We start from the raw sequence: 16,418 nt of genomic DNA, 5'->3' as shown, positions 1-16,418 counted from the left end.
TTTAAAAGCTCCACAGTTACTGGATTCATGTGGCTGCAAATCTTCGTACAGCCTTCACATGGCTTTCCTAACAGACTGACCATCACACAGTTGCAGCTTTACAACATGACATCCCTGCTATGCTGCCACTGAGAAAATCTTCAGTAGTGACTATACATGACAGTTTTTGAGTGCTCTAAAAGCAATGTAATTCATCATCCTCTGCTATTGCACATTCAGTGCAAAATTTTCAACATTTAAGATTTAATTGTCCAGTTAATGTATTTTAATTCCTCCACATCAGCCTCCATAACTGTATTCTTTTTTTATGCCTACCTCACTGAAATATTCTTAAGAAAAGTATCTATTTCTCATAATCAAATGAGTTGTAACAATACCTCTACGCACTTGGTCGGCATCTCAGCAGGCTTATCAAAAATCATAAAGCGATACCATCCTGGTGTTAGGGAATGGTCACACAGTAAATCCTGAATAGCTGACTGCTGGAGGTGGGATGAATCAAAATCAACACTTCGGTAAGGGCTATGCAGGATCTGATGTCCACCAGGAGAGCATTCAAGAACTGTGGAGGAAGACTATTTTGAGTACCAGGCGTGTTAGAAAAGATGTTAAGTATTTTTAACTGGAAAATATGGATATATCACAATATGATGTGAAATTAATTTTACTGAAAAATATATTTCAATCTTAGTAACAACAACAAATGGGTAAGTTAGCACTCTAAGACAATATAATTAATCATGTGGTAACTTTACCTCCTTTAAGTGGACAATAAATGGAAATTAATAACCATATTAGGCATTTATCCCAGATGTAAAAACAGAGGAGAGGAATATGCTTATAATTTCTCTCTGGATTTTGACTTTCTGGTTCCACTGATGTTTTTAAAACCTAACAACCTGAATAAAAATGAAGTGTCAGATACATGAGAGGATTATAATCTTACCTCAAGAGGAGTAAGGATTATCCAAAGATCTTTTGTAAATAGGCTACCACTTTACAGGGTTCCTATGCATGAAATGAAGAATACCCTCATATGGATGAGAGGTAGTTGCATATAGTTTGCATATACATGCAAGAGTGTCTACAGAAATGGGCAGATACTTAGTTACACATTTTAAGTCAATTTGCATTACTAACGTGCACATTTTTAATAAAGTAAATGCAACTGACAAACATATTTTTGGACAACTAAGTGACCTTGTGGCCTCAAAGAAAAATCTCAAAATTGCTGGTAGGTAAAATGAAGGATCAAAATCTGAACAAGTCTTTACAACAGTTTGTTTGTTTGTTTGTTTTTAATGCAGACTCATTCAGAAATAAAGCATAATGCCACAATTTCTGAGTCTGGTCTGGCAGCTGAGTTGACTCCTGTCAAAGACAGTGACAATAATAGTTCTATCTAATGGCATATTTGCCTGCAACATACTGAACAGCCATTCTTGTTCGGGAATGTGCTTGCAAAGTGAAAGTACGGAAGAGTAAAGTAAGAGAATGTTTATAAAGAAATAACATTTAAAATATACAGATCTGTTTATGTTGCTTTTAAAACTGGATACCGATGATGACTGTGGTTGGAATTTCAGGTTATGCTGAATGACACAGTTAATCTTAATTCTTGCCTCTACTATGCTACTAATGAATTTCAAAAAATGCAGCTGTAAGCAAAATTCTGCATTTTGAATGTGAATAGTATGATCTTCAGTTGTCACTCCCAGGTTTGCTGTTTGGTTTTGTGTGTGTGTTTTGTTTGTTTGTTTGTTCTTTTTTCTTTCTTTATTTGTCCCGTATTTTTCATGGTGCAATTGTGTAACTGATTACATACATATTTTGGTTCAAATCGTGCAGTATTATGCTACCTACCACATGCTTTCACATCATTGTACAGATAACCACAATTACAGAACAGTTTCAAAATCAGGTAATTCCCTTCCTTTGAATGGAGAAGATACCCAGGAGAAAAAACAGACTTAATGTCTTTCAAGCACAGTGTGAGAATCCCATAGTCTTTCAAAGAGTGAAGATTTAATCTGATATGGCTTTAGGCTACCCAGGCAAGTAACAATAGCTTTATCTTCTATCCTCTAAGGGCAGCTGGAAGTCAATGTGATTGACTGTGCCACCACTGTGCTTCTGAGTTGCTTGTAGTAGCCTGTAGGCTATTCGTGTCCATACAAGCTGACCTTACTGAGACTTTATCCCTCATTGGAATTTGAAGAAAAGCCCTTGAAGAATCACAGGTCAGTCATGTGTGTTATTGAAATGTTTTCCAAGCAAGCTTCAGCACAAGGAGTTTATGAATCACTGTGAAAGTTTCTTCCTATCTTCTATTTTTTATTGGGATTCTCCATTTCATACAGCATCCTCATTAGATTTCTTTCCTGTAACTGAATCGCTCCTGAAACAATTAATATCTGTTACCTCTTCCAGTAATAAATCAAGGCAGACATGAGACAAGTCTTTATTTTCTTTTCCTCCACAGTTTAATTAGATCATCATTTGATAGATCTTTAAAACAGCTGACTGTACTCATTGTAATAATAAATCCTACAAAAGATCAAATACGTTTTTTCTTATTATGCACATCACTTTAAAGTGTCACCCAGCTCTTTGTGTATTCTTTTTTCCTTTTTAGAAGTATGCTAGTATTTCTGTAGTTATTGCTTGGAAATCTCATGTTGTGTAACACTGGTTGATTTTTCCTTTTATTTTCCTTACCCATTCTGCAAAACAACTGAAAACAACTACCATCATCAATACTAAAAATTAAAGTATTTTATTACATGTCTGAGTGTGTAGCTGATGTGCTGTCTAACTCTAGCAACAGCAGAAACAAGTAGAAGTATAATATTTATAGACACATACACAACACCGAATGTTGTGTTCTTCTGGAAAAAGTTACCCCTGCAGACCAGACCCCCTCAAATCACAGGCATTTAAGAGGGGAGATGGCTAAATTTTTCACTGAAATAATTATTTCCTTATCTAGGATTTATAATAAAAAGAAAAATAAAATTGATATATGCATTCTTTCAAACTTCATTCTCAGAATTATGAATAACAATTTTGCTGTAATGCTCCAGAAAAGCTTTGCCTGTGTCTAACACCCAGCAATCTGCAACCTAATGAGGCAGGTCTGACAAAACAATAAGGAACTGAAAATAGGGTCTGGTGCTTGAAAAGTGCTAAGGAAGCTTACCCACAGGGCAAACTTACCTACGGGCTAGTACAGGTGGAACATTAAAGTGTAGAAAGACATATATGCTATTGTTAACTTACACCATCTTCATCCACAGTCACAAAACACTGACATGTCCTGATACAAAATGGAAAATTCACGTTAGTTTTAACAGAATTTATAATTTAAGAATTATTATTCTTAGTGGAAATCTTTCCATATATATATGGGACTATATTTTTTTTATATATTTTAGGACCTTTCAATGTATTAGTGATTTATTAACTTAAATGTAAATATTTGCTTTAGACAATGAAGTCAATCTTCTAATTATGAAATACACAAATGAATACTTAAGACTGTGCAATTCAACCTCCTTTGAAGATTGGACCCTTGTTTTAAATTAACCTGGTGGAGACACACACGATAGGCTATCAGGAGAGACTTATTTCTGGGAAGTCAAACTCTCCCATTTTGTTTGGAGGTCCAAATACTACATACTGTCTGCTAGAAAAGCAATCTGGCTTGGGAAAATATGCAGCTGTTTCCCCAGAATTTGAGGGGTTTTTATCACATTCAGTGCTTCTTTCCACAAATACTCTATATACCGTCTTACAGCTTTCTACTGTTCTTTAACTGTCTCTGCAAGTCAGGAAGAATCTGATTCCATATTTGTTTTTTCCTGACCATCTTCAGAATTAATACAGTGAATTTCCCTGGATCCATCACAGACTTACTTGGTCCTGCCAGATAATGAGAAATGTAATCTTAAGCCCCAAAGAAATAGACTTTTGCAACATCTTAAACACAAAGATAGGATTGTGCCGGAAGATGAGTAATAGGAAGTGCTTCACTGGATCACAGCTACTGCTTACAATTGAAAGGCTGAGGCCTCATTATTAAATCCAGTCCTGAGTTTATATTAAAACTTCCTTGTTCAGTGAGGCTAGCACATCTCAGCATTAATGCAGCATTTCAGATACCACGTATCTGGTCTATTTGCTACCCAAAATTCACTGTAGGTATTTGTTACATTGGGTTATTCTGAGAGGTGTTTTTTAGTTTTGGTTTGGTTTGTGGGTTTCCTTGTTTGGTTGGTTTAGTGTTTGTTTGTTTGTGTGTTTCCTGTCTGCCCTCTATATTGGGCAGATTTTTCCAGTAATCTACCTGAACAGCTTAAAACACACAGACTAGTACACATACATCAGGCCTTTTTGGGAGACATATAGATGAAATCTCTGAAGTGACAATGGTACCTGTTTCTGGAGGATTGTCTTTGAAAAACCAGAGTTATTTAAGTTCTGTTTGGAGGATTTTAGGCAGACCATTGGGCCAAGCGTCAGGCAACTGCACTCTTGCACTTAGTGGCACTTACTGCCAACACATGGGGGTTTGTACCACAGCTGCCACAAACAGGGTCAGGTAACAGGTACTCTGAACAACACACGTTAACCAAAAGTCAAAGAGGTTCTTGAAAGACACAGGAGCCTGTTTCCCACAGAGATATTTAAGTGGCTCCTGACAACTGCCTGTGGGGCAGAGGAAAATGAGTTGTGTAAAGGAAGGACTTTTCAATTCCCTGTTCACAACTCTGCTCCCATACATCTGCAGGGAGAGGCCGATACACGATTTTCCACCTGTTCTTGAGCAAGACCAGAATTACAGGGCAGTCAGGGACTGAGGAGTGTTGGGTGTAAGCCAAAGACAAAATGGGAAAGGAGCCACTCATAGAGCACAGGCAGCCAAGGGCACAGTGGGAGGACTGGCAACTCAGTTCCTCAGGTACAGAAAGTTTATTAGGTCATATCTCCTGCTGTCCAAAGGCCAGGATCTGGCAAATGACTACAGATAAAAATATATTACAATTAGCAAGTGCTTTACTCCAATCCTGAATGTACTTTTTCTTGCACCTACTGACTGCAAAGGATACAGTGTAACAACATCCCATGGCAGAAATTAGAACTAAGACTGCATTTAACAGAAGTGCTCAGACGTATTTGTGGATTTAAACTTTTTCAAAGTACTAAACCAGAAAGGAATTAACTTTTAGGAAGAAGTTTAGGGGAACACTTTCAAAGAAGAACTTAACGATGAACGTAACTATTTACCTAAAAGATACCATTTGTTTCGATGAGACATATAAAAGAACATGATCACAAGTGTTGAAGCAATGACAGTATCACAATGACATGGAACAGGAACATGAACACTCCTATATGTGGAACCATGAAGAAAACAGATTCAACACGCACACATTAATACCTCTGTATAAACAGCATCATTGGAATGAGTGTTAAAACTGCTCAACCACTCATGCCCACAACCTAAAGGATGCTTTGTAAAGGTAGCAAATAGTTGCACAGCCTAAAAAAAAAAGTAAAATATGTGCATACAGAATATTTTCTAGTAGTTCTCCATATGTTATTCTATCTTCCCTTTATGTGGCTTTTTTTTTTTTCTCAGAAATTTGAAACAGCACGGATATGGTTTTTGCACAGGTTTTGCAAAGCATTTTGCCAAGGTCCCAGGTAAGGTTGTGCTAATGCACCGCACGTGCTCCAGCACTCACGGAAAAGAGAGTAAGAAAGAAAGTGGGAGAACTAAGATTCCTGTTCTTCGATTTTCACTCGGTAGGTTTTCCCTGCAGGCGCACTGTGCCAATGACAATTCCTATTCTGTCAGTTCATAAAGTTAAGCCTCTTCCACTGAAACTACCTACGCGGGACCATCGGGCTGGAAAACAAGGGATGTGCGGGTACAGGGCAAGGACGTGACCGAGCCGCTCCCCGCCCGGGGTCGCTTCCAAAGGCGCCGCTGCTGCGGGCAGGCGCTGCTCTCCCTGCGCTGAGCTCCGCCGCCGTCCCCGCGCCCTCCCGTTCACCTGCCGGCGGCGATGCCCCCGCCCGGGGCCGCTCGCCCCTCTCGGTGCCCGGCTCGGTGTCGCTTACCTCGCCGGCGGGGCCCCGCCGCCGCCAGGCAGCCCAGCACGGCCGCGCAGAGCCAGAGCCGGCGGGCTGCGGGGGCGACCCCCGCCATAGCCCCGCCGCTCCCCGCTGCCGCCCCGCTCGCTCCGCCGCCGCGCTCCCGGGCCGGGCGGAATCTCCGCGCACTTCTGGCGGCCCCGTGCGCCCACCCGCGCCTTAGTGCCGCCCCTCCCTCGGGGGGTCCTCGGCGGGGCCCGGCCCTCAGCCCGCCCCCATGCCGGCCCCCAGCCCGGCCCTGCCGGGGGTCGCGCTGGGGGTGTCCGCTGCGCTCGCGGGCGGACACGGCTGGTGCCCGGTCACGGCGGGTGCGGTCTGGGCATCCTCTGCCCCGGTTCTCCGTGGAGGGATGTCATCCTCAGGCGAAAAAACGAAACAGCGATGTTTGTCGGAGGCTTTATGGAAATGCTTTTCTGTAGCCCAGACAGACCCAGAACTGATCGGTATCGTGAAGGAGCAACGTCCTACTGTCTGTCCTTGGACCCATAACTGTATTCGTTTCCTAATGTGCAGTAAAATGCTGAAAAAGTGTCAATTTCACATAGTTTGCCATGAATGCTTTGGTCAATGCCATAGATCACCAGAAGTGTTTTATACTTCTGCTTTAGGAATAATTACAACCTGCTTTGTTTGATAACATTAATGCAGAACAAGTTTAGCAAATATTTAGCAGTTTTAAGCACTTGAGTTTCAAGGTTTGCTTGGTGATGCTCCTCATTGGAAATGTTTAGCAGAGGACAAAGAAGATGACAAATTTCAGCATTTAAGTTTTGGTAATGCTAGTATTTTTCCCTGTAGGCCTGAGGTTGTGCAGACACTGAGCTAGTTTGCACACACAAAGCTATACAGCAGTCCACAGAAATGATTCATGTTCTCTGTAGGATATGTAGCAAACATATGAATGTTGCTGGTATTAAACACAGCTTACCACCATACACCAAGCATCTGCAAGTGTAAAAAGTTCAGAGAGGACTGCGTCCAGGAGGTGCTGACCTGGGAGGCTCTGCAGAATGGGTTTCCTTGCAGAAGGAGGTATCATCAGTGCTTGGAGTTGAGGAAGAGATGCTGTATCATTGTGTGGTCAACCTCTGTTTGCTTTCGTGCCTGAACCTTTAGGCTGAAAGAAGCAGTTCAGCTCCATGACAGCAGCTGAGTTTTCAAAAGGAATATCTGGCACAGCCTGGGAGTTGAATTCAGTCTTGGATTTCAGTCAGTTCTCTGAGGCAGACACTTTTCTCCTAAGTATTCATGGAAATTTTAACAAAGAGTTTTCTTAATTGGTTAGTCAACTATCTGGGTTGTTACTAGATATGATAACCTTTTATCCTGAAAAGCTGTACATTGGAAATTAGTCTGGGTTTTGTTTATTTATTTTTTTTTTTTTACCCAAACAGTGTGTTTATAAAGAAGACAAAAGGAAAGAAAGAGGTATTTTACAAAACAAGTTAAAAAATAAGGACCTGGAAAGAGAGACGTGAGAAGCTTTGACAAAATTTAAACACTGAACTACTTCTTTGACCTCTGTTTATCATGATGGAGTGGTATTTACGGGAGGATTATCACCTTTCATCATGGATCATGCAGGAGACCGAAATAGGTGGCAATAATGGCTGATGGAGTAAAGATACCTTTCATCTTTTCGCACTGCTTTTCCTCTACCAGCTCTGTCTGCTACTATCAGCCTTGTAGCCTCTTAGAGCGACAGAAGAGCAAGAGCATATTGTAGTTAAAGAGCTGACAGCTTGCCAAAAGTAGTACTTGGCGCTCATGGTGACAGACAGACCTGTGTTGCTGACAGTGAATTTATGAAAAATGAAAGTAATTCTAGAACAGCCTCATGCTTACAATAGGTCTTTCCAGGATGTTGCAGTTTTAGACAGTAATTTACATAGTTTTAATTAAGTAAATCATAAGCTGTGTAAAATCATTTTGCACTCCTGAAAACACCCCTTTCACTCATGGTGGAATATGAAGTCAAGCTACAATTTCGTATGTGCATATTGATAAAATAGCAAGATATTTGGGAGGAAAAAACAAGACTGTTGAATGAAGGAAGAATTTAAGATACTACAAATGATTATGTAGTCCAAGTCATTACTGTTGTACACATATAAAGTTTGATTAAAAACATGACACAGGGATCAGTGGTAGACATTGCAGCACAGAGCAGCATTTCCCGGAGTGGATTTTATGGGTAACGATGGAAAAAGAGAGATGTAAGGTTGGTTGTGAAAGTTATTCCAAGGCTAAGGTCCAGTTTAGTAATCTCAGTTTGTTCAGCAAAGCTTTTAAATATATATTTAATTTAAGGTGGATTTTAATTTTCATCTATGAATGAAGTAAGTTATTTTTTTGGAATGAAGCCTGAGTAGAAGCATTTCTGCTGACTCAGGACCAACTTATTAGGGAGGGAAGCATGTAGTGATAAATCGGAAAAAACAGACGTGTTGGGTGATGAGGAACAGGGACTGGGCAGTGCTGAAAATAGAGTCATTGCAGAAGTTTAAAAATTCAGATAAAAAAGAAGGTGGCTCTGCTGATGCTAAGTCCTTGGTGCTGCACCTAGATTGTATTGGTTTAATCATTATCTGTATAAGCTCATGACTGTACAGCTCTGGTGTGTGTGTATGCATACTAGGAATCCTTAAAAAATGTGAAAGAGAAAAAAGGGAACATTCTCATAAGTGCAGCCAACATAGCTACTTTTTACTTCATCTGTCACTTCTATTGCCAATGTGCTAGTGTGGTCTCTATAACACTGCACCTGCGATCATGAACTTAATATATATGAAATATATGCCTTATACAGTATTTAACAAAATGATGTTATCTCAAATTGCATTTGGGGGAACAGCCCAGAGTGGGCAGCAGGCAAGTGGCTATCCGACTGATTAAAGGAGCAGTAGCCTTAAGTATTATAGGTAACTAAATCAGGAAGACCAATCAGCACTGTTTGCCAAAATATGTACATTCACGATTATGTGTGCATGGCTGTTCAGGTGTGAACTGGAAATCAGAAATCACCTTAGAGTTTTAAAAGTATTTGGCTCCAGACAAAGCCACAAAGGTTTTTTTGTCATTGTATCCAAGCCTTAAACTCAAAGGTAAATAAGGGGATCACCTAAAACAAAGCCAGTGCTAGTAGTAGGTTGCTTGGAGTAAGAAGTAATTAGTGTGAATGCTGGTGCACAGGAGAGGGAGGAGCAGAGACCAAGTTCTGAGGGCAGCAGCTGAGCGGGTGGGTGCTGTCCGGAACAAAACCCAGATCTGATACTTAGGACTTTTTAGCGATATTTTGTAAATAAAGGTAAACAGGTAAACAATTAGAGAAGAATCTGATTAAGCTAAAAGTGCCCAATATCTGATTTATTATAAGCCTTTTCTTTCAAACTGTGTAGCTAAAAGTATGAATACAAGTCTTTCTTAAATAAATCCCCAGTGCTGGACCATTAAGCCTGTATGGTAGGGAAGGAAAAATTGAATAAGCCCTTTAAACCTATGTTGCTGTATTTGTTATCCATGCAGAGACAGAACACGGACAATAACTCCAAATAAAGCTGTGAGCAGAACTTGGAAGCTGGGAGAGATTTTCCTGCAAAGCTTCAAAGGGCCGTTGTAGTAACGCCAAGTGCTAAATGTTTGAAAAGAGTTGCCTTCAGCAGATAACACCCCTCTTGTAAGGAGCAGATGGCTGAGAGACTGCCCACAGCTCTGTGCAGATCCAAAATCATCAGAGAAGGATAAGTTCTCTTGCATTTGCCCTTTAATGTTTTTAGTTATTTTTGTTTGTAAAAATAATTTATTTTCAATTGTGCCAGTACGTGAATGGTATGTGAACTTGTCCTGTCTGAAACAATAAATTGTTAACATTCTTTCTCTAATCTAATCAATTCTGTCCTTAAAGTCAAATTCCAATCTCCCCTTCAAATTGTGGGTTGTGTGACTTCCAACTTAGCTAAGGTTCATTTGATTTAAAAACATGGTTTAACAGCTCTGAAACTAATGTACCAAAACATCCTTCAGACGGGAAGACACACTAAGACACATTGCCAGATCCAATTCAGAATTAGATATTTGATTCTATCCTCCATCCTTATCTTTGACACCAAATAAATACAAACAGAGAATCGGTAATTGTTGTATGCATTTATTTATTTTGGTTATTCTGTGGCTAACATTATAGCATTACAAGAGGTTAAATTTGCTTTTTTTTTTTTTTTCTGAAAATTGCATGCCTTTTGAGTGCCATTTGTTTTTCAAAACGCTTTTAAAAATTGTAGAGGGTAATTTTTAAACTGCCATGTGAATGTACGTGCTGTTGACAGTCTGTTTAGCTTTCAGAAGTAATGACATCTTTAATAGGTTTTAGCTCCTAATTCTCTTTCATATTTAACCTCTTGTATATACTATATTTGACTTATATAGTAAAGGACCTAAGTATAAAAATCTAATGTAATTTGGCTTGGATAAGCAGTATGAGGTTTAGTATAAATTTTAACAAATCTATCTCCAGGGGTTATTAAGGGCCAAATAAAATCAGTGATAGGCTTTTCATTAACTTCAATTGTCTTTGGACTGGTCCCTTACTCTTTTATGGTTCTCAAGTATATTTATATTCTATATTATATAATGGCTTGAAACATAACTAGAAGGTCTGACAGCTGTATTTACTTAGAACATTGCAGAATATTTTGAAGCCTGGAAGTTTCTTGGCTGGTGGAATATTAATGGAATAATCTTGGTTTTACTCATACTGAACTGCGGCACTGACATGTAATTACATTGATCAGTTTTGTGTGATACAACTGTCAATTATTATTTCTTCTCTTTATGTCTCCTGTGCTTTTTGTCTTTGTGTGTGCACAGCTTACTTTTAGTTGCAATTTTTAAAAAGTAGGAAAACATAGAATTCTTTCTTTAGATTATCTAGAATAAATGCTACTTGAGTGACATGCAAAGCATCGGTCTTGCAGGTAACCATGTACTTCATACTCTTAGTCTTACTGACTTTAGCCTATTTGTGTTAGCACTACTTTTTTGGTATTTATGAAATAAAAATTAACATAATTAGGTAAAAGTCTTGACTAAATTATGCGCTCTTCTAAAATGCAGATAAGAAAAATATTCTTAAATAACATAATCTGCTGAGATGATGAACAAATAATGAAATATTTTTCTCAAATTGTCAGATTTGAGCATTAGACTGGAGAAAAATGAGATCAGGACAAGGAATTATGTAACTTGTGTGTTCTGTTTTCTCTAAGCAATATGGTATTGGTTAGTCTCAGGCACTCATATTGAGCTTATGGTTTGACTTTTCTTGTGTTCTTAATCTTTAGCAAGGGGTGGAAGTACAGAAAAAGGGATACATAAAATACCAAGACAAGCAGCTACTCAACCATCACCAGATTTACATGGGAAACTGAAGCGGGCTTGCAGATCCGTACCTTTTCTCTCTTATTGCCCCTATCTTGTAAAAAATCTGTGGCTTACATGACAGATAAATAATTTAATTGACTTCTGTCGGATATTGAATTTAAGATTAAACTTGCATATGGACTCTTACTACTGGATACTTACTACTTTGGAGTTGTAAAAACGTGTCTTAAAATGGAAAGGGGATATAAGTGCAAGGCTGGAGAAGGTGTAATCTAAATGGCATGGGAAGCCTACCCAGGTTATAATAAGAAGTATTACAGGGGGCAAATGGAGACAAGTTGCAAGCCAACCTCAGCTAAAGTAAGGGTCAGCCTGAAAATTTCAGATTAATATTTCTGAATCAGATCAGTCATGAGCATCAGAAAGGAGAAGAAGAACAAAGCCAAGCTACTAACACAAACCTCAGTCAAACCAATGCAGGTTGCGATCAACATTTGTAGTTCCTATGGCTTATGTCAATGCCCTGGGAGATGTGACAGTGTTTGCATAGGCTTTGCTTGAGGCTGAATTTGATGCCAACATCCAGATCTTCCAAAAGTGTATGCATGTGTATATTCACACTTCTGTGACCAAGGAAAGGGGGACCTTTCGACTGCTAGGAACTGAAATCACAGGCAAGTGGCTTTATTTTTTGCACACCTATTTCAACACAGAAGTGAGTATATCTGAATTGCCAATGTGCATTTAACATTACATTTCAAAAGAACCTCAGGTTTTGTAACTAACAGAGGGAAGAAACAGAAATGTTGAGAAAGAAAAGCTCTGTGGAGTGATTCTGAAAGGGAGAGTGAAAAAATCTAGAAAAATCGCAGGATAAAAGTGCAAAAGTCTCATTTGAGTAATTTAAATAGAAGTCTGAAACTGCAGTTAAAATCTGTTTCGACGTAAATCTTATTCTGGAAAAAAAAACCCACATGATTATGTGGTTTCCCTATGTGATGTAGAATTTTATGAATAAATTTTGTAAATAACATTTTAGAAGGTAGCTTTTCTAAGTGATGTGTCAACATTTGTATGAATTAATTGCCAGAAGGAAATCTGCTTTATCTATGCATGAAATCTTAAACCTATGCACAGGTGTCTTGATAGCAATACAGATATGTAAGTTTCAGTTACCTACAGATGTCAATTGGAAATAGAAGGGAGAAATTACTCTAATTCAATTAGATTATTTTAAAAGATTAAGTCTCATTTTATTGGTAGTATAAGGAATTGTGGTAAATGCTACATAATTTTTTAATCAAATATCTATCTGGCATAATGTTTATTTAGTACTCTCTTAGAGTTTCAGTTCCATTATCTTTCTTCCTCTGTGGTTAGGAATTTTGATATGAACTGTATGAGATGAGATGGCTTATGAAGACAGAGCTTTGAGTAAGGATAACAAAAAATATAGCATCTGTACTCTGATGTTTAATGCTGTTAATCATCTGTGTTTTGTCATTTTAGAAATAGATCATAAGCAGATCTGAGAATGAAAGCCAGATGATCACTGGAGAAAAATAAATCCTTATGGCATATTTCTTTATGATACAAGTTTTCTTCCAATAACTATGTAGGTCAAGAATAAATAAAATGATAACTTTAGAAATAGAATTTAGACAGAGATAGTACTACTGCTTAAAAAACCCCAACCAACCAGCTTCTTCATTTCTCCAGCTAGCACAAGGCTGTAGTGATTATAACATAATTAATTATTTTTTCCAGTTAAAAATACACCATTTTTGTATCATAGCGTTCTGGCTTCAGAGCTTCTATGTTTATATTGATGCTCCTGACAACAGGAAATCACAATTAACTTGTTACATTTGGTAGCCTATTGTTTGTGTTTGAGAAAACACATAAAAGGGTGAGTTAAAAGTGAAGTCCTTTGCATTCCTCAAGCAAAGACTCATTATTCCAAACTGTTGTGGCAGCTTATCTCCTTCACAGTAAAGAAGATATTATCTTTTATCTGACTTCATAGGTATTACTTTTATAGGGCGCCAAATACTTTATAAGGATATAAGAAACTCTGGTTTCTATCTAGAAATAACAAAATATTAGTTAAATAAAGAGAATTATTAAATAAATGGATGTGTTAAACAGTGTGCATGTGTGAATATATGATAAAGATACTGAGTACCATTGCTAGAGTTGTAATACTTTATTTTACAGTATGGATGTCCTTGACATAATTACTAATGTCAAGTCCTCATCTACTTAGTATCATACAACACTACTTCAAACCTGAATGTATTCAGAAGACATGCCAGCAGCTCATGCTCTTTCTAACAAAGAAATGTGGTTTTGACAAATACCTGAAGGTTTTGATAGATGAAGAGAACAAAGTCATGAACCTGCGTGCCTTTCCTGTCAGCAGCAGAAGGGCTAGTGCTGGTAAAACACAGTCTGGTTTCCTGCTGTAACTCAGTTTTCAGTTAAGTGAAATTGATCAACTGGAAGACCTTTGGTTTTCTGTGCTCTAAGGAGCTACAGAAAGACTGTGTTGCTGTCAGTACTAAAGCATCCTACTACTATTGGTGTTCTAAGTGTTCTTCTTTGTGAGCCTGAGCTATGAAAATGTAATGTTAAATACATGTATCTCATTACTAGTAATCTTGTGTTAGGCTTATTGGTCTGTAATACTGTTCAGCTTTCAATTCCTTTGCTGTATGGTTTGGAGACCACCCATGGGCTTGGAGAATGATTTCAGCAAGTAATTTCTGAACCTGTCACATGAAATCCACATAAAAGATACCAGAAAAAAACTGTAATGCACAGAGACAAATTATACAGGAGTGTCTGGATGCAAGTTGGGTGAGAAAGGTTGAAAAGAATGGAAAATGTTGAGTGTTATAATAGTCCCAGTTTTGCTGGTGAGGCCCCACGGAACTACATGACTTCATGCTGGTAAAAATTGATCATAGGATTTGTATGATTTTAATCCAGTTCCAGTAATTAGGGAAAGAATGCTTTGCATTTAAGTGGATTTTCTTTCAGTTCTGCTTGTGTGTTTTTATCTTTCTGTTGCATATAATACTTTTGCAGGATCTACTGTCATGAATTCAAAATACAGTCCACAAAAATAAAATCAAAACAAGAACAAATGAAAACCACTGGATAATAAAACTTCCCATATCTTCAACAGTCCTCAAATACCTGTTTAAAAGTTATCTTGTAACCTGCCCTGAAATTTGATGGAGATTAATATTTATGAGTCCCTTGTGACAATGTAAAATATCACAATTTAAAGTTTTATGTACAAATTGACTGATAACGTATCTCAAACACATCTACTGTGTCCTACCAGCACTATTCCAAGCTGATGCTCTCTGCATTCAGATGAAAATAATAATTATCCTGGTCAATGCTGTTCTGTAACTGTCAGAAAGCAAATATGATCTGCTCAGTTATTAACCTAAAGTGATTATTGCTCAGATGTGAAAATATTTAGAAGTAAAGGTGATCAATACAATGAAACTTTTCCTTTCTGTCATTCTGCTGTATTTAGACTGGTCAGACCTTACATATATTACAAAAGAACAGGCTGTTTAAAAATTGTTCATTTTTGTCTATGCAGTGATATAGACTTGTTCATAGGAAAGGGGACTGTCAATCAAGAAGAAAAAAGGTAATGTAGGGGAGGTAAAAAGATGACTATCTGCCTTGTGTATAACGACAGTCTTAAAACTAAAAACATATTTTTAAGCAGGACATGTCCTCTGTAGCATTTATTTTGCATTCAGTCCTTGATAACCTCCTTGACTTCTCCTTTCAGAGTACCCCACATATGTAGAAGCCAGCTCATCTGTATTTTCAGGATGAAGGATCGTGTTACAATCCACAACCCATTAACAGCAGGTTTACTGAAGTTAAAACACTCAGTCTCTAAGCCCTCTGCAAAGGCAATCTAATCAGTCAGATTGTATTTCACATCTTTCCTCTTTGATGATACAGATTTAATCTAGAGGTATTGCATTTGCTGATTTGTAAAACTAGGAATTCCCCTTCTGTAGATCTGTGACTCTCAGTGATGCTCTTACCTCTCTGTTTCCAGACTTGCTGCTACACTAAGAACAGACGTCCTGCTGTTCGACTGGAGCCGTAAGCATTGTGTGTTTGAAGATAATCCCTAGACCACCAGCATCTTTTCAGCATCTGTGAACATAAAGGTTATGACAGTTGCCCCTTCTGAGTGTAATCTTTGGTTTTACAAGAATTCTGCTACAAGACTTTCAAGCTGTGATTATCTCTTCCTGCTTTGTGTGCTATTGCTAAGGAAAAAAATCCAAACCAAACCAAATCAAAAACCTGGAAGTTTTATAAGCAAGACATTCTGCAGTGTTTGAAGACCTTCAATTTGCAACTAAATTATGTAGTTAACTTTACACACTTGACTTCTTTGGACTACTTAACTGCTTACACTGCAGCACATGTTCAAGTGTTTGCAGGATCAAGATCCACATCCTCTCTGCACCATTAAATGTTTTGCAATTGAAGAGTGGTTAGATTCCCCAAGGGGTTTTCATTTATGTATAAATGGTGAATATCCATGGCTTGCATCTGGGATTTCTCATCTTGCTGGAGTGATCTAATCTTGTTAGTGTGTGTGTGTACTCATGCACTTAAATATGTTGACACAGTAATGACCAGAATAAGCTTGCTGGAGGAAAAAAGCAAGCAGGGGAAGGAATTGCCAAATATTCTTCAAAACATCCCCCCCCTCCAACTTTAGGGAAATTTTAAAGCATTTTGGTTTCTGACAAGGCCTATAAATTATCCACTGCTTCACTGTATTCTGTCTGCCTAGCAAAGCTCAGGGCAATTTTCAATATTCC

The 16,418-nt window shown here is 38.2% G+C and overlaps 1 protein-coding gene across 1 annotated transcript in view; it reads right to left on the bottom strand.

The window, feature by feature from the left end:
• Positions 1 to 6,214, bottom strand: part of VWDE (von Willebrand factor D and EGF domains) — a gene marked incomplete at both ends in the record, with an annotated part of 38,937 nt that extends 32,723 nt beyond the window's left edge. The window contains 2 exons of the mRNA XM_080364207.1: positions 378 to 562; positions 6,127 to 6,214. Coding sequence (XP_080220333.1) covers positions 378 to 562; positions 6,127 to 6,214 — 273 coding nt within the window. The remainder of the gene's footprint in view (positions 1 to 377; positions 563 to 6,126) is intronic.
• Positions 6,215 to 16,418: the final 10,204 nt, after the last annotated feature.

This window comes from Nesoenas mayeri, assembly GCF_963082525.1.
Source record: "Nesoenas mayeri genome assembly, chromosome: 2".
Taxonomy (NCBI): Eukaryota; Metazoa; Chordata; class Aves; order Columbiformes; family Columbidae; genus Nesoenas; species Nesoenas mayeri.
This window is presented reverse-complemented; position numbering and strand designations above follow the sequence as displayed.